This window comes from Lygodium microphyllum, chromosome 7 (genome assembly GCF_053477565.2).
Source record: "Lygodium microphyllum isolate KBCC chromosome 7, Lygodium_microphyllum_v1.1.10, whole genome shotgun sequence".
Taxonomy (NCBI): Eukaryota; Viridiplantae; Streptophyta; class Polypodiopsida; order Schizaeales; family Lygodiaceae; genus Lygodium; species Lygodium microphyllum.
In genome coordinates, this window is record NC_141141.1 from 30,557,958 (window position 1) to 30,577,641 (window position 19,684).

General features: G+C 44.8%; 1 protein-coding gene across 3 annotated transcripts in view; it reads left to right on the plus strand.

Moving 5' to 3' along the window:
• The window catches only part of LOC148033315 (phosphatidylinositol-3-phosphatase myotubularin-1-like), a 244,047-nt gene that overhangs the window by 92,760 nt on the left and 131,603 nt on the right, over positions 1-19,684 (plus strand). For all 3 annotated transcript variants that reach the window (XM_087681221.1, XM_087681219.1, XM_087681218.1), the window contains exons 12-14: positions 3,517-3,616; positions 3,687-3,800; positions 3,906-4,075. In XM_087681221.1, the coding sequence (XP_087537347.1) occupies positions 3,517-3,616; positions 3,687-3,800; positions 3,906-4,075 (384 nt within the window). The remainder of the gene's footprint in view (positions 1-3,516; positions 3,617-3,686; positions 3,801-3,905; positions 4,076-19,684) is intronic.

Consider the following 19,684-nt stretch of genomic DNA (forward strand, 5'->3'; position numbering starts at 1 on the left):
CCATGCAATGATATAGATATTATGGCAGCAACAAGTGATATGCATATCACCAAAAAAAGAGGTAATTGATGCTTTAGTTCCAGCTGATGATGGGCTGTCCCAATCATGCATAGTGGACAGCGGTGCCTCTTTTCTTGTTGCTCCCTCTTTGGAGTCTTTTTCAGAATATGTTGCAGGTTGCCTAAGCAAGGTTTACTTGGGCAATAACTATGCATGTGAGATAGAGGGTGTAGGCACCATTCACTTGGCCCTTGAAAATGGCCAAGAGCTGATTTTACAGGATGTTAGATATGTACTTGGCATAAAGAAAAGTCTATTGTCAATTGGGTAGCTTAATGCACAAGGATATTTTACTACCCTTGGTGGTGGATCTTGGAAGGTCCACAAGGGCTCTATGCTGAATGTTAAAGGCAACAAAAAGGGTACTTTGTACTATTTGCATTATAAAGCATTACTTGGCAAGTTCTTGGCTATGGTTAAAGTTCATTCACAGATGGAACTTTGGCACAAAATACTTGGCCATATGAGCCAAAAGGACCTTCAGATTCTCTCCTCTTTATGGAGATTTGATATAAAAGGCTCATCTCGAATTTTGTAATGATTGCATATATGGAAAACGTGTGAAGTCTCATTATTATTTGGTATCATTAAGAAGTCCAATGCTCTTGATTTAGTACACTCTCATATGTGCACTTTACCTGTTAATTCACATGGGGGTGCACGGTACTTTGTCACTTTTATTGATGATTTTAGTGGAAAGTCATGGGTATATGCGTTAAAGAGCAAAAAGGAAGTGTTGGATGCCTTGAAAAGGTTTGATGCTTTTGTTACTACACAGAAAGGGCTTAAGTTAAAAGCTATAAAAACGGATAATGGGGGCGAGTATGTCTCTATTGAGTTCAAAAAGTTTTGTGAGATGCATGGCATTAAGAGGGAGTTGACAACCCCTCACAATCTTGCATCAAATGGCGTGGCTGAAAGATATAATCACACTTTGTGAGAGACGTAGTATTTAATGAGGCAAAGTTGGTGAAACATGTTATACACGGTGACCTTGATAAAAAGAAGGTCGAATTTCAGTATGAACAGCCAGCCATTCAGCAGCCATTAGCTGAATATATTGTTCCTTTTAATGCTGAAAATGAGCAGCAACCTTTTGTGCTACAGCTAGAAGATAATGGACAGCAAATAGATGCACAGGATGAAATAGAACAATAAGAAGAATATGCTGAAAACAGGTTACAGCAGCAAGAAAATGCTGAAAATCAGCCACCTGGTGATGGTGTGCATATACCCGAGAAAGTAGGCTCATTGCCTTACAATACGGATCATGGCAGCCACAGAGGTTTCAGCCATCTTTGGATTGCATTTTATTGATTGATAAAGATGAGCCTTTGACATTTAGAGAGACACAGTCATGTGGAAACAAGAGAAAGTGGGAGCTTGCTATGCGGGAAGAGATGAAGCCTCTGTATGCAAATAATACATGGGAGCTTGTATCTTTGCCTAATGATAGGAAAGCTATCCCTAACAAATGGGTTTACAAAGTGAAATGTATTGATGGGAAGCCCAAGTACAAGGCACATTTGACTGCTAAGGGCTATACACAGAAGGAAGGCATAGACTTCTAGGAGGTTTTTTCACCAGCGGTGAAGATGACTACGCTTTGTGTTTTGTTTGTTCTCACTGTATCCTTGGATTTGGAGTTGGATTAGATGGATGTGAAGACTTCTTTTCTTCATGGTGACCTGGATGAAGAGCTATACATGAAACAACCCGAAGGTTTTACCATTCCAGGGAAAGAGCATTTGGTTTGTAAGCCGAAACACAGCTTATATGGGCTAAAACAAGCACCTAGACAATGGTACAAAATGTTTGATATCTTCATGCTCAGCCATGGTTTTAAACGTAGTTATGCAGATCACTGCTTATACACTAAAAAGGCTGGTCTTATATGTGGATAACATGCTAATTGCAAGAAAGCATAAGAGTACTTTAAATGGTCTTAAAAGGCAACTAGGATTAGCATTCTCTATGAAAGATATGGGTGTAGCTGAACACATTTTGGGCATGTGTGTTAAAAGAGATAGAGGCCAACACTTGTTGTTTCTCTCACAAAGACAAGTACATTAGCAAAGTACTTGACATGTTTAATATAGTTGATGCTAAGCTCCTTGGTGTGCCTTTACTGCCACATATAAAGCTTAGCAAAGCTAATTGCCCAAAGGATGATGCAGCTACTAGTGCTATGAAAGGTATACCTTATGCATCAACTTGTGGATCTTTAATGTATGCTATGGTTGTGACTTGCCGTGACATTGTTCATGCAGTGGGAGGAGTTAGTAGATTCATGTCTAACCCTGCAAGCCACATTGGGAAGCAGTGAAATGTATTTTCAGATACTTAAAGGGTACACAAGAGAAGTGTATATGCTATGGAAGGGATACACTAGAGTTGCAGGGTTTCTGTGATCCGGACATGGTAGGAGATCTTGGCACTAGAAAATCTACTAGTGGGTATGTCTTTACTTTAGTTAGTGGGGCTATTTGTTGGTGTTCAAGGTTGCAGAAAATTGTGGCACTGAGTATTATATAGACTGAATATATTTCAGCCACAGAAGCTTCAAAGGAAGCCATTTGACTTGGCTGTTTGGTCAAGGATTTTGGTCTCTCTTCACATACTCTAGTGCTTGGTTGTGATAGCCAGAGTGCCGTATGTTTGGCTAAGAATGCCATATTTCATGCACGTACCAAACACATAGATGTTCATTACCACTTCATTCGACAGGTCTTGGATGATGGTCTTGTCACACTGACTAAGGTCAAAACCCAAGATAACCCTATAGATGTTTTCACTAAGAGTCTTGCAAGGCTCAACATGAGTATTGCATCCAATTAGTGGGAGTTGGCTAGCTTAAAGGTACCACTTCGGGCCTTTAAGTGGGAGGTTGTTGGGTGCAAAGTCCCTTAATCTCCGTGTGTATAAACTTACTTATACGGGTGTGAACACACCCTTATTCGTATCCTAACATATAAATATACTTTATTCTTTGTGTACCGTGACGAGGTGGTACACTCTTCTTGGGATTCTCTCTCTCACACAATCAACACTGCTCTTGCTCCATTTTTGACTCGCATTCCCACTGCACACTCATCCCAACACAATTGACAACATCATATGGATGTTATTCTGGGTAGTTCTCCTAATGTAGCACCATACTGTGTGATTTCTTAAATGCAAACCCAGCCAAGGTTTCATAAATGCAAACCCAGCCAAGATATCACTAATGCAATGATTTCATAGTAGAAATTTGTGCATTCATAAGTAAGCATATGCAGTTGACAACCATCTAACAATAACCATCATGTCACAATCCTGGCAGTTAATAATTGAAATCTATTTTCACACATCCCTGGTATTAGTCTCTATCTTGTTGCTTATGCTGAATTAGGTAGTGCTGGTTTTCACAATCACAGAGAAAATCTGTAGGAAAGTAATAGTTTTGTATGGATGCAGGAAATTGTACATTGCGGATGCCAGGCCAAGGAAAAATGCATTAGCTAATGGGGCCATGGGTGGTGGGTCTGAGTCTTCTTCCAATTATTTCCAGTCTGAGGTAAGATTAAGCTTTGATGTGAGTGGGTTAGTGAGTGGCTACCAGTAATATTGACCAAAATCAAATGCAGGTTGTATTCTTAGGAATTGATAATATTCATGCTATGCGCGAGAGTCTCTCACGTCTGAGGGATTACTTGGATACATATGGTGCTGCTTCATCAGATGGATCATCATCTTTACTGGTAAGCATTTTTATCTTTTTTTAAATAGCAGTACCCAGGTCCTTAACTTTTGTTGAATTTTAATCCATGGTATTTTCTGGTTCTGAAATGATACTATGTTTGCAGAGAAGTGGGGGACTTGCATGGGGTGGTGGGAATGTTAGCAATATGTCAGTGGCCGTTTCAGCCCTTGGAGAAAGTGGATGGTTAATGCATGTACATAATGTGCTCGCTGGTGCAGCATGGGTTGCTGCTCGCATTGCTCTCGAAGGAGCATCTGTCCTAGTTCACTGCAGGTTTGAGATAAGAATTTGATTTGTAGAAATTGTCATGTGCAAAGTTGGAGTGGGCAGAATTTGGATGTTAAATCCATTTATGTTGTGTGGATAATTGCAGCACGGTGACTTGGTTGCCTATTTATTCCCAAACATGCATGCTTTTCTCTCAACTTGAAACTGCACATAGCTCTCTTAATCCTGTACAAGTATTGTAGGCCTTTCTTTATTGCATGATCAATATTGCCTTGGCTGAACATTTCTTAGGCACAGGTAGGACTAAAGGTGGTTAAAAGTAGCCAATTATGGAATCCCACAAACTACCATTCACGAGGACTCCATGATTGATGAGGAAGGAAAGAGGAGAGATGAATTAATCAAAATTTCCTCTTTGTTCAAATAGGACGATGTCGTTTTCCTTGTCAACTGAGGCAAAACCACCACTGCAGTTCACCACAGTAGAATTAGTTCAGGTGCTAGATCTCTAACTCTAAACAACTAGATTTACTCGTCATCTTAATCATTGGAAAGCTACTTGGCTTATCAGGTCCACCCATCATGATAAAGTGATTGCTGTTGTCATGAGCTCCCACTTTCCATCCAACACAGCTGTATATTTTACCTTTTTTAAGGATCTTATACTACCACATTTTGTGACATGTGAAAATACATTCCTTTATGAAACCTTTACGCAGTTCATTGAATGTTCTGACATGACAAAAAGAAAAATCAAACAAGGTAAAAACAGCTCTTTTATTTCTTAAGTCCATGTACAAGCTCTTTACTGAGTTTTGGATCTTTACTGAGCCAAGGTCTTTGTTGTGGTTGTTGGGTTCTCTTTTTAGAATTCAGGCCTACCACCCCCAAATTATTCGGTTTGGCACATTTGTGGTTGCATGCTTCCCTAGCCATAGGATGGATTTACTGGCTTAGAGGTGGTGAAAATAATAATGCAACATCATATATAGTTGCCAAGAAACATGTTTTCCATCTCTAGGAAGCATATGAGACATTTGCATGTTTCATAAAGATACAAAACGCCTGAATTGAAAATTCAGAACTAAGTTGTCTGGCTGGCTAGAAAGTACATGGTCAGTGCGTCTTTTTGGAGTGGCACTAGCAGTGACGATGAGGCTGAATACATTGAGTTTGTAGATGAGGAGATGGATGTGGATGAAGATCTCTCTCTCTCTCTCTCTCTCTTTTTCGTAAAAGGTAATTTTATTAATTACGAAAAAAATACAAGATTACTTGATTACAAGATACATGACGACAATCCAAGCCATCATGTGAAGAGGTTCTAAGTACTACAAGTTACAATATCATGGCAAGGATGCGGAGAAAATTGCCATATGCCAGGGATGGAAGTCCTCCGTAGAAAGCAAATCAGAACGATGGAGAAGAGCTAACTGCCAATACAACAGGCCCTTAAGCCTCACAATATGCCGCTGAACATTATAGGCGGAGTCAAACAAAAAAGCATTCCGAATGGTCCAGTTATGCCAACAGCCCCAGTATCGAAGAAAGTGATACATAAGCTTCATATGTGGCTGTGCGGGAGTAGAGTATTTGGGCTGCCCAAAAACCCAATCAAAGGGGCGCAGGGTGATACCAACCACCCCTCGCCAAACAGCCGACAAAATTAACCAGATTTTCTTAGCGACGGGGCAAGAAATAAATCGGTGGCGGGCGGATTCCATAGTAGTGGTGCAAAAGAAACAGGTGCCATTGGAGATTCGTCGCTTGGAAAGAGCCGAAGCAAGCGGAAGATCCCCAATCATCACTCTCCAAAGAAAGACTTTATATTTAAAGGGTGTCTTATTCAACCAGCCCTCCATCACAGTTGCCCTTCACCATGACCGGGATTTACGCAGTCCCCATAAAGCATTCGCTTTAGGAAGTAGCCATTGATGATCTTTAATCAGAAGATGATACACTTGGTTAGGACAAGCTTTGCTCAAATTCAGCCGGCCTTGTAGGTCCCAATCCTGCCAGGGATGATCCGAAGCAAGAGCAGGAAAGGGTTGTCTGCTCTGGAGCACCGTCAAAAGCTGTTCCCATAAAGGCCTATATCCACGAGGGATCCTGAAAAGCCTCCTAGCTGTACGAAACGATATAAGCACATTGCGACTGGCAAGGGTGGCATCCGCAACCGACGACAAGCCCAAACGTGCCATCCGGTTGAATTGTGGTCTAAGCTCATGTTTATCTTCCCACGAAAGTAAACGCGAGACTGCCAATAATTCCAATTGAAAAGAGTTAGTAGCCACGCGATCCTCCGTTGGATGCCACTGAGCCTTTTGAAGGACGTGTTTCCAGGAACATACCAAATGAGTAAGCAACGATGAAGAAGAACTGGAGAACCGCGAATCAGCGTTAAGAACATTCCACCAAGAACTCCGGATTTGGGTATTGCCATGCAGAAGCCCATGGCCCTCAAGGAAATAACGGGCTATAGTGACCCACGGATGATGATCCGAGCACATGGCGTGGAAAAGAGACCAACGAAGTGCCTGCATGTGAGTTTGGGCATCTAAAATAGCTCCGCCACCCATGCGTTTGGGGGTGCACACATGCGACCACGAGATCCAGGAAATACCTGCATGCAATGAGTCCTTCTTCCATAGCATGAAGCGAATAGACTGAGTAAGAGCGTTTAGAGTCGTAGTAGTCCAGGGCAACAATGGCAAGAAATATGTGAGCATGGGCAACATAATTATCTGGGCTACTTTGAGGCGAACATGGAAGGGCCAGGCCTGAGACTTCCAATACATAAACTTAGCCACCATTTTCTGAGAAATCCACTGCAGAAGCTGTTTTGGGGGAACATCAACACCCAAAGGGTATCCAAGATGCCGGACAATGGAGCCACGGGGAACGACCAGACCCTGCCAGTCCAAGGACTGCAAATCCGACTCCGTGCAGCTTAGAATGGCTGATTTGAGCGCATTGATACGAAGGCCTGACGCCTGACCAAAGAGACCCCAAACATCCAATGCTTTTCGAAGGTTATCCTTGTCCGCACGCAAAATCATAAAGGTATCATCCGCCAGGGATTGGCTAATGAAGTGCTGTCTAGTGGGAAGCGACAGTCCAGCCAACTGAGAAGAGGCGGCCATATGTGATAACATGGAAAGAACTGGATGTGTCACAAGGGCAAAGAATAAAGGGCTCAAACGGCACCCCTGTCTGACAGAACGGGCGAGGAGAAAGGGCTCAGTAACACCTCCGTTGAGCATGACTCGCGACGACGCCTCAGCACTATTGGTGTAGATTAGGCGAGACATCCGAGCACCAAAGCCCATAGCAGACATAAGTTCAGCAACGAAAGACCAGTCCAGATAGTCAAAAGCCTTTTCCAGGTCCAGTTGAATCAGTACTACCTCCTGATTAGAATGCCTGGCATAATCAATGGCCAATTGGGCATTCAAAACATTGTGTAGAATATTTCGGCCCTTAATGAAACCATACTGGAGAGGGTGCACAAGGGCCGGGAGATGCTTATGGAGCCGATTCGCCATTACTTTGGAAAAGATTTTGTACATTGAACCCATCAAAGAAATTGGGCGCCACTGCGTCAACTTAGATGGCACTTTGGGAAGCAGTTTAATAAGTCCTTGTTTCCATGAGGGAGGCATGATTCCCGTTTCCCACACCTGCTTAAACAACGCCTGCAATGGTTTTGCCAGTTGGGTAGCGAAAGCTTCAAAGAACTCATTGGTGAGACCATCCGAACCCGGACTTTTATCTTTGGGCAAGTGTAACAAGACGTCCATGACCTCTGCCTCACCAATATCTGACTCCATAGTAGCTTGTATCTCCTGCAAAAGCTGATTGCGGACCAGGTCATAAAAAACCGAACGGGCCTGAGTAGTTTGGGCTGAAGGTGGAGAAGCAGAACCGAGAAGGTCACGGAAATAATTCCTGCACATATGCACAATAGTCTGTGGATCCAGGATAAGGTGGCCTTCCGCATCCTCGAGTCTTGTCATATTCTCTCGAGCAGGAGAGGCGTGGAGAGCCCGAAAGAACTTATGGGTCTGACAGGCACTATCTTGCAAAGTCTCTGTTAGATGTTGCAATTTGGCCTGTTGATACGATTTTAACTGGAATTCTTTAATAAGATCGGCCACCCGTATTGCTAGGGCAAGCAGAAATGCATCATCCGGAGTGTCCACCAGCAGGGAGCGAACCAAAACCAGCAGGTCCTCCGCTGCCTGTCGACGGCGCCGACAAAGAGAGGCATGATAAATCCCATATTGCCGAGCAACCTGCTGCACATTAGAGAGCAATCTTTCAAAAGACGCAGTGCCCTGAGAGGAACAGTCCAAGAAGAATCTGTCAAGCAATTGCTGCATATAGCCCTGAAAAATTGCATGCTTCAAGTAGGACGAGTTGAAACGCAAAGGGAGTCTCTCCAGAAATTGCTTGAAAGGTGCAATGGGTTGTGCAAGCAACTCGAACTGCGGAGGGAAATGGTCCGACAAGACATATTGCTGCAACACTTTTATTTCGAGCATCTCAGGCAGAAAATCATCATTCTGCATGATATATATACGGTCCAACCGCGACCATGTTGTTGCATACTGGGCCGAATGGAAAGTAAACCCGGGAGAAGACGAGTGTAGCCAAGACCAGAGATCTTGCTTAAGAATAGCAAGAGCCAACTCATGCCACATACGACTTTCCGGCGCATCCATTACCGAGTGCTCCGATGTGGACTGGGAGGAATCAACACACATATTGAAATCCCCCATGAAGAAGCCTCGTCTGCCAAGTGACAAGGAGGTCTGCAAAGTCTGCCAAAGCTCCTGGCGAGATAACGAATCATTCGGAGCATAGAGGCCAAGTAACCATAAGATTTCCCCTTCGAATAAAATTTCAATCACCAAAAAGCGGCCATGAACATCATTTTTAATGAGAACAGGCTGATATTTGGCATGTACAATCATGAGCACACCTGAATAATGCATGGCCTGTGTTCCTGCATAGAACAAACGAAAGCCATGGCAATCCACAACTTTTCCGGCTTCAGCGTGACTCTTGTGCTCAACAGCGTAGAGGACATCCCATTGATTCTCATACAATGCAGTCCACATGGCATGTTGTTTGTGTCGAGAAAAAATTCCTCGCACATTCCACGTGGCTATTTTCATGTGTAGGCAAAACATAATTAGGTACGAGGCACAGCTTGCCTCGACTTGACTTTGTCGGCGAGAATGTCCAGGACTCCCTCATCCAAGAAATCTGCCAACACTGCAAAAGAGTTCTGAGGACCAGATTTGGAAGTAGACGGCCTATCTGCTTGCTTGGGGTTGGAGCGTGGATAACGACGGTCCCACGGGGTAATGACGTTGCCTCTGGTATCAAAAGCCAGCTTTGCAGGTGGACCCTTTAGACGATCCAAATACATTTTCCTGGCGGGCTGAGGACGGGGGGCTGAGGAAACCATAGCAGGAGCAGAGCGCTCGGAAGATAACATTTCCTTCCGGCGCATATATGTACGCATGGAATCTTGTGAGGTAGTAGGCACAGTACTGTCCATGCCAGCAACAATCCTGCTGCCTTGTTTTGCACGTACTTCAACCCAATCAGTGGCACGGGAATCCGGACCCGAAACCTGTTGTTTACCTTTGACCAAAACTTGGGGCGGGTGGATAGTATCCAGCGACGGAGCATCACACACCATATCTTCCATGGGTGGAGCAACATGGCCCGCATCTAAAATGTGTTGCTGCTCTGGGCATTCGGCCATAAAGTGCCCCAACTGTCCACAGGAAAAGCAATGGCCTGCAAAATTGCCCCATTTCAGACGAAAGTGTAACGGATGCATGCCAGAGCAATTGAGGCGTAACCAAGCAGGCCGTTTCCGTGCAGTATCCCATAACATGCACAAGCGGTTGCGATTCACAGCTCGGAGACTGGGAGGGACCAGAACCGTGCCCACAGCGGCCATAGCATCCTTCAATAGCGGCCAATAAACAGCCGGACAATTTTCCACTTCTACCCACACAGGGCATTCACGTTGCAGGAGGCGCTGAAAATCTGCCATCGGACGCCATGGAACCACATGAACCAACCGACGATCAAAGAACAAAGGCAGTTTAGACAGGAGAGCAGCACGGTGCGTCTCAGTTTTCAAGAGGACCTCAAAAAAACCTCGGGACCCAACAAAAATCTCTTCAACACATTCTCCTTGTAGCAGACTCTGCAGCCATTGGCGAATACGGGAAAGCAGTGGGATTCGACCAGTGAAGAAGAGTATCACCGCGCGATCGTAGAACACGGAAAAGGAGCGCAGGACAGTTTTTGGGTCGACGGTAGCTTCCAGAACATCGTTAGGTGCGGAGTCAGAAAAGGCTTCTTGATTGTGTTGAACATATTCGCTAAGCAGAGTGTTGGCAAATTCCAGCAGATACTCCCAGTCCATCTCCTGAGAGTCTACAGAATCCGAAGCAACCTGCGCATAGGAACGATCCTGAATAACACCTATTTCTTATGAGGTATGCTTGGTACGTTTACCCGCAGGCTGGAGGTCAGGACCCGGGGGGATCTCTTCAGTGCACGGCATCAGAATCCGGGCCAAGTGCTGCCACCGTTTGGTCTATGAAATCCAGATCCAAACCAGCCATCTTGTATGACGAGCTGATCGCGAAGGAGGGCTGACGCACAGGGCAGATGACTGTCGGCTGAGTTAGAAAACGGCACCTCGGTAAGCCTGTTTCGCACACGGTAGAGGATGACCGTCAGGACGTCACACGATCAGGTTGCAGGCATTAAAAGTCGGGGGCGACTACCATGGTGACTGACTGGCGAGGGCAGTGTCCGACAGGCGAGGGGGGCGACCGACAGGCGAGGGCGGACAGCAGGCGTGGGCAGAAGCCCTGGCGCACAAGGCGAACGCGGGCGTGAATCAGGCGCAGAGCCCGCAGTGCACACGGGCGAGAGCAGGGCTGGAGGCGCAGCGGACGGGTCACGATGCAGGCGGCAAGCCTGTGGCAGACGTCACACGGGCGGGTACAGGCGAGCCTGTGGCAGACGTCACACGGGCGGGTACAGGCGAGCCTGTGGCAGACGACACGCGGGCGGGTTGCCAGATGCAGGCGGAGAGTTTGTGGCACGATATGCAGCCGACAGGGTGGGACGGAAGGCTCGATGAAGCAGAGCCGCGCGCAGGGGCGAGACGACCGAGGCGCAGGGCCGCGTGGTGGAAATGCGACGGAAGCGCAGCCGACGAAGGACAGACCCAACAGGTCGAGCAGGACGGAGCAACGTTAGGGGCCCTTGGCGATAGGTCAACACGGCGGCAGCAGGGCACGATGCACAGGCGACGACCCCATCTCCATCGCGTTGACCACACACACTCTCTCTCTCTCTCTCTCTCTCTCTCTCTCTCTCTCTCTTTGTGAGATGCATAGACATCATGCATTCTTTCTTTTGGGGGAGATATGGGCATAAATAGGGGAGAGGGATAAAGCTTATGCGAGGGAGGAGGGGGGTGCAATCATTGTAATTTGTCTGAAGGGGGTTGGGGGGATGTACTATGTAGGGGTTGGGGAGAGGGATAATGGTTATGGAAGGTGTTGAGAAACCCTTCACCCGCAGTTTGCGTTTTTGCGTTTTTGTGTTTTGTGTTTAGGGTTTGCAGCCCCAAAAAGGGGGGCCATCCTAGACTGAATGTGCCTATTTATAGGCCACTCTTTCATTCATTCCTCACGGCTGATTCATTCAGTCCGTCACCTCTTCTCTCTAGTCTCTCCACTACCCTCACACCCCTTCAGGAGGACATTGTGGTTCGTGGTTCGTGGTTGTCTTTATCATCTTCCTTGTGCTACGACACCCTTGGTCCCTTGTATCACATTCACTCCATGATTCGGAACTTCGTCATTCCATTCATTAGAGTTTCTTCTCTCTTCATCATTCCATTCATTAGAGTTTCTTCTCTCTTCTCTTCTCTTCTCCATGTTTGTCGAGTTCACTCCGTGTTCCTCTCCGCAAACCCTACTGTCTGGTTGGTATGTCATCCTTTGACATGGTATCAAAGCTGGATGTGCTCACCTAGCAGTGAAGATTCTCCCTTCCAGTGAAATTAAAGACCGGTGGCGGGTTCGACATGCACTTCTCTTCTTCTTCCGCTGTGTCAACATCTCGTTTTTGCGGGTTTTAGGTGTTTTCAGCTTACTGCCCACACCCCTTTCGCGGAGGACATCGCAGTCTCAGGTGTCCCTTCCTGTCATCTGCAGTCTGGCGCCTGTTTCCAACCTTCCTCCCGCAATTTGCAGTTGTTTACAGCAAAGCGACTGTTGCTGATCACTCTCCATTCAGAAAACAATCTCGTTTTGGCAGATCTCAGGTGTTTTAGCTTCTTGCCCACACCCCGTTCGCGGAGGACATCTCAGCTGAAGCTGTCCATTGCTGTCTCCATTAGTTGATGCCTGATTTCCAGCCCTCTTCAGGCAGTTTGGAGCTGATTTCAGCTAGGCGACTGCTGTTTTTGTACAGACTTGCTGCCATATAGCCTGCCATGTCATCACAGTCCTGCTGCCTGCATTTTTAGTCTTTCTCTCTCGTGCAGGCTGTCTTGCCTGCGTTTTTAGTCTTTCTCTCTCCTCACCTGCGTTTTTTAACTGGTTGCAATCTCTTACTGCTGGTCGCATCCTCCTCCCACAGGCAGCTCACTTCCAGTCCTTTCACTGCCCTTCCACCCCTTGAGGCAGACATTGCGGTTCGTGTCTCACATTGCCCTCACACCCCTTGAGGCGGACATTGCGGTTTGTGGTTCATGGTGGCTGACCTCTTCCTTCTTCAGCAAGGCACACCGGTCTTCATGGCTTCTTTACCAATATATGACTAGACTACTGGGTGCTCCTACTGTGGCATCACCGGACACACCCATGTCAAAAGATGACGTCCCCGCCAACCCTACTGTCTCGCTAGTTCATCATCTTTTGACACCCTTGTATTTTGATCACTCTTCACTCCAAGGGGGTTTGTTGGATTTTACTCACACCTATGGGCATAGAGGAGTGTGGATGATCTCCAATAGAACATTGGGGCACTTTTTACTCTTTGTACGAGAGATTTTTTCCCCCAGATTTTTTCCCTTTATTTTATGTGCCTATGTTACAGAGTTTTAGGCACTTATTGTGTTTCACATGTTAGACGTCAAGCTTGACTTCTCTATCTTTGGTATGACTATACTTGACACTTAGCATGTTCAGCTGTACACATGCTAACATTGAATAAGTTGGTGTTTAGCTTAGCTGTCTTTGGTGTGAATGGTCCTGTTGTGACCTTAGGTTGTAAGTACTCTCTTTAGTTATGTGTTATGGATAATGAAGAAATGTGTGTGAGCTCTCTGCTCTGCACAGTTGGCTCCAACCCTTCTCTCACTTTCATCATGGTATTTGAGCCATGAATGGGCTCTTTGGAGAATGGCATTGGTGGAGCAGACCCTGAAGCTTGAAGAGAAAGTATGTCTCTTGAAGAAGCAGGCTGCCATTGATCTCATGTGAAAGGTATGCATTTCAGTCTCTGGAACTGTCAGAGCTTGTTGGGGGTTGCTCAAGGGATCGAAAACATGTATTAGAGCCTATGTATGATGTCATCCATGCTCAGCACGAGCAGTTGAATACAGATGTGGAGCTGGAATTTTTGCGCTTGTTTTTTTATGGGAAGGATTGGATAGCTTAAGTCATCCAGTGGTGCACTCTATTGCTCATGAAGGAGGAGCAATGCTATGTAAAGCTTGGGGAAGCTTGTTTGAGCATGGTAAAGTGGATGCTAATCTTCACAACCAGCAGGTCTGAGGTAAAAATATCTTCAGATAGATCACGTATTTGAGTCTGGCTGCTACCTACACTCTGTTGGTCTAACCCAAGGCATAGGAAGCGTGGATAGTGCTCTACTACTTGATGAATCACTTGTCAAGGGGTATGCAAGAACCCATGGTATTGATGCTTTGTCTTGAGCTCATTTCTGAGCTACATGGTTATGTACAGATCTGAAAACAGGGACAGACCTGTTGCTAAACTTTGAAGGAAACATACTCTTGAAGTTTGGAAGCTATCTGACATGTACAATGAACTCTTTTGAAGCATAGGCATACTTTGCAAGGTACAAGTGTTATCTCTCATGCTTTTGAGCCTGGGTTTGGAGTGTCGAATGCTCAGATTTTGAAGGGAATAACAGGCTGAAATCTGTCCAGAAGTTTCCAGCACTACTACAGGGCATTGTTTCGTCCACAAATGCCTTTGGAATGATGCATATGATCATCAAGAATGCTTAATGTCTGTGCAACACCCATGTACACCTGGACATGACCAAAAGGGATTAAAACTTCAGTTCTGGAATGTATTTACAGATCTGAAAATTACAGGCTAAAATTTGAAATTGAATGTATAACAGTTATCACTTGAAGGTTAAAGCGTTTTGACATTCACTTGTACCTGTAAGGCTTAAGTCATGCCATTAGAGCTATAGGTGTGTTGTGGGATACTGTGAGCATTAAATGCCCAAAGTTTGAACTGATGTACTGCTGGTTATAGTAGGGTATTGACTGTTTTTATTAGTTGGAAGGATATTTAGCTTCCATACATGATGTACATGCACTGTAGTGTGCCCAATTGGACACGTATGGATACATGCATGTAACAGCAACTGTCTGAGATGTCTTGGGGCTGTTTGAGGCACATACACTCTATTGTTTGGTTGGAAGAGAAGCTGCTGGTCACTGTCATTTGATGCTTACAGACTGCTTGTCTGTACATGAACAATATACTTGATTACATGCAGGTTATGCAGTGAATGCAGTCTATATATACAGGCTGCAATACCTAAGTGATTGCCAACAGACAGGAGGTGAATGTACCATTGTTTTTGGATTGAAATGCTTCTTGTCTGAACAGAGGGTGTGCTGGAAACTGTCATAAACAGTTGCAGGCTGAAACTGAATTGTCAAAAAGATTTGGTTGGCAGGTAGCCAGACAAGGTTTACACTATGGCAAATGCTGAGAAGACAAGCAATATTACCCAGATTGTGGGGGAAAAGCTCGACGCCAACAATTATGCCATATGGAAGTTTCGCATGGAGAACTTCTTGATAGGGAAAGGCTACTGGGAGCTAGTGACTGGAGCTAAGACTGACTCCAAGCTGCCTACAGGTGATAGGCATCTGGCACAAGACTAGTTGCGAGCTCATCGAGCATGGATGGAGAGAGCACGCAAGGTTTTGCACTGGTTGTCTCTATGTATATCAAATGCCATGGTAATGCAGATAATGAATTGCAGCTCTCCTAAGGATGCGTGGGACATTTTGATCAGGTACTATGGCACCACTACAAGTGCCAGGAAGATACAATTAAAGCAAAAATTTAACAACATGGAGAGAAAGGGCAGGTCCATACAGCACTACGTGATACAGATCAATACCATTGTGGATCAGCTGGCATTTGTTGGTACTCAGGTTGAAGATGAAGACATGGTTGCTGTGACTTTGAATGGCTTGGGACTAGAGTATAAGTCTTTTGATACTTCTGTGTCTGTGCAGGCTGAAATGCCGGATTTCAATGAGCTGGTTGCATTGCGTATCCATGAGGAAGTTAAACTTGGCTTGGATACAGGCTCTAGCAGTACAAAAAGCAAGGATGCAGTCTTTTATTTCAATCAACGCGACCGTGGCAGCCGTGGTAGAGGCTATGGTTCTGGCAGAGGAGGCTAGCAAAATTCATCCTATGGCAATAATAACCAGCAGGGATCAAATGCAAGAGGAGGTGGAAACTTCAAAGGCATAGGGAGATCTAGCTCTTGTAGTAGAGACTCTTGGCAGCAGCAGCGCCCATCTGACAATTCGAATAAGGAAATAAGGATAAGGATTGTTATTACTGCGGAAAGTATTGTCATATTGCAAAGGATTGCTGGAAGAAGCAGGGCAATCAGAAGGGCAAACAACATGGACACTTTGCTTCCTCCAGTCAGACACATGATGCTTCAGGAGATAGACTGTTTGCCATGCACTATGTAAAAGACAGGGCCTTGCAGAGGTTGCAAATGATGCAGAAAAAATAGCTTGTTACAGGTTTACCCAAGTTTACATATTCTGACATTGGTCCTTGGCAGTTTGGTAAATAGTCTAGGTTGCCATTTGTCGAGCATGTAAGGCAGAGCACACGTCCGTTGCAGTTAGTGCACTTTGATGTCTGGGGGCCAGGCCATAATGCATCTATGGGAGGCTCCAGGTACTATGTGATATTTATTGATGATTACAGTCGCTATACTTGGGTGTATATATTGAAGGACAAAGATGAAGTGTTGGTTCTTTTTCAACAATTTAAGAAGCAAGTAGAGAAAGAGTTTGATTGCCATATCTCTTGCTTGAGATCAGACAACGGTGGTGAGTATATGTCAAATGCTTTTGACATTTTTTGGCTGAAAATGGCATATGCAGGTAGCTTACCTGCAGCTATACTCCAAAGCAGAATGGAGTGGCTGAACGTAAGAAGAAGGTGTTGATGGAAGCTTCTTGTGCGATGATGAATGAGAAGAGTATGCCATTGTATTATTGGGCAGAGGCTGTTATGACAGTTATGTACATTCTTAACAGGACTCCCACTACATGTATTCATGGTGTGACGCCTTTTCAAAGGCTGTATGGCTACAAGCCGGATGTAAGTCACATGAAGATATTCGGTTGCATAGCTTGTGCATATCCCTGATGAGAAGAGGAGAAAAACTGGATCCTAAAGCACATAAGTGTGTCTTTCTTGGATATTCGTAGGAGGAGAAGGCATACAAATGCTATGATTCCTCTACACATGAGACATTTGTGAGCAAGGATGTGATTTTTGATGAGATGGCCTCTTGATATGCATCACCTATTGTAGTGCCATCTGATATGCCTTCTATATAGGTGTTTACAGTTGATTTGCAGCAGAGTATTGCATTGTCAGGTCCTACAGTGACAGATGTTTCTTCTCCTATGTCTCCTTGGACAGGTAGATTGAGGAGGATTGTAATGCCATCCACAGACGGCATGATGTCAGTGAGGGGGAGACATGATGTATTGGACAACAAAGGGAAGGAAAAAGCCTTTATGGATGCATCTGGTTTGATGAAACCTAGTATCATGACTTTAGGCTATGACTTTGCTGGCAGTTTAGATAGTGAGCTTGGCATTCTGACTGTCTATATACCTGGCACGAGACATAGCAGGTACATTCCACCTCATGAGAGGGGGGAATTGAGCAATGCACAACAGCTTAGACGCTCGCAGAGAGTTAGGTACCTTGTTGACAGGTTGACTTACAGTGGTTACTCTGCGAAGCACTATGCTTATATGACAAAGGTGATGGAGATTAAAGAACCAAGTACATATACTGAGCATTGGTGCACAGCTATGGATGAGGAAATTGATGCCTTGGCTGAAAATGCAACATGGAATCTTGTGCCACTGCATACAGGAAAAAAGACCATTGGCTGCAAATGGGTCTACAAGATCAAATGCAAGTCAGATGGTAGTGTTGAAAGGTACAAAGCGAGGTTGGTTGCTAAGGGGTATGCTCAATACTACGGAAATGAGGAAACATTCATTCCTAATGCCAAGATGGCAACCATACACACAGTGATTGCATTGGTTACTGCTAAAGGCTGGAAATTGCAGCAGATGGATATTAAGAATGCCTTTCTTAACGGTGACTTGGTAGAGGATGTCTACATGGATCAGCCCGAAGGGTATGTTCACCCTGATTTTCAGCATTATGTGTGCAAGCTGAAAAAGCATTGTATGGACTGAAGTAGGATCCGAGAGCCTGGCATGCAAGGATCAGTAACTACTTGCAGAGCATGGGATTTACTATTGGCAGGGCTGATCACAGTCTATTTACGAAAAAGACTGACAGTGGCTTGGTAGTGCTATTCATTTTATGTTGATGATTTGATAATTATTGGGGATGATGACTTGAGCATACAACATGTTTTGGAAATGTTGAAATCAGAATTTGACATGAAAGACTTAGGTGATTTGAAGTATTTCTTGGGCATTGAGGTGGTCAAAGTTGAAAATGATTTATGGCTGATACAGAAGTACTATGCCATAAAAATACTAAAGAAGTATGGCATGGTTGAATGCAAACCAGTGGATACACCTCTTAAGTAGAATGTCAAGCTAGACATGAACACTGGAGCTGAAATTGAGGATGTGACTATGTATAGGCAGATGGTCGAAAATCTGATCTACTTGACCATCACTAGGCATTACTTGAGCTATGCTGTTGGGCTCATAAGACAGTTCATGCAAAAGCCCAAAAAGCCACATTTGGATGCTGTTAGGCATATTATGAGATATGGTAAGTCCACTATAGATTATAGGTTGTTCTATGTGAGAGATAAGCCCTTCAAACTGGTTGGATACACGGATGCAGATTGGGTAGGATGCTCATATGACCGTAGATCTACAAGTGGCTATGCTTTTGGCTTGGAAAGCGGAATGATGAGTTAGAGCAGTAAGAAACAACCTATAGTTGCTTTGTCGAGTACTAAGGCTGAGTACAGGGATGTTGCATTGGCAACATGTGAGATTGCATGGCTGCTCAAGCTTATGGCTGATTTGGACATACATGAGGATTCTCCAGTGACTTTGCTATGTGACAATCTTAGTAGTGTACTCCTGGCTATGAATTCAATATACCATGCCAGGACTAAACACATTGAGGTACACTATCACTTCATCAGAGAGATGGTTCTTGCAGGGAGAGTCGATGTCATGCATGTTAAGGCTGATCAACATGTTGCAGTTATCTTTACCAAGTCTTTGGGTAAAGATAAGTTCAGTGTTTTCAGACAGCTGCTTGGTGTAGAGATGCTATCTTGAGCTTGAGGGGGAGTGTTAGACTTCAAGCTCAACTTCTCTATCTTTGGTATGACTGTACCCGACACTTAGCATGTCCAGCTGTACATATGTTGACATTGAATAAGTCGGTGTTTAGCTTAGCTGTCTTTGGTGTGAATGGTCTTGTTGTGACCTTAGGTTGTAAGTACTCTCTTTAGTTATGTGTTATGGATAATGAAGAAATGTGTGTGAGCTCTCTGCTCTGCAGTGTTGGCTCCAACCGTTCTCTCACTTTCATCATCACACACTTCGGGTGTGAACACTCTCTTACAATCCTAAGGTTTAAGGGTTGTACTTTGTACTTGCATCTTACACTTCAATCTATCGCATTGGGTGTTGTGCTTTCACTCTCCACACTGTCTACTTCACTCTCAGCTGAGCTTCGATCCACTTCTATTCTCATAAAATGAGTAAGTGAAGATAACAAAGTTTCCCCTGCCCCTATATAGTAGATCCCCCCAACCCCCCTTCAGACAAGTTACAATGATTGCACCCCTCTCCTCTGTCAAAAGATGATGTACTAGCGAGACAGTAGGGTTTGCGGGAAGGAGTACGGAGTGAACTCGGCAAACATGAAGAAGAGAAGAGAAGAGAGAAGAAACTCTGATGAATGGAATGATGAAGTTCCGAATCATGGAGTGAATGCGATACAAGGGACCAAGGGTGCCGTAGCACAAGGAAGATGATGAAAACAGCCACGAACCACGAACTGTATTGTCCTCCTAAAGGGGTGTGAGGGTAGTGGA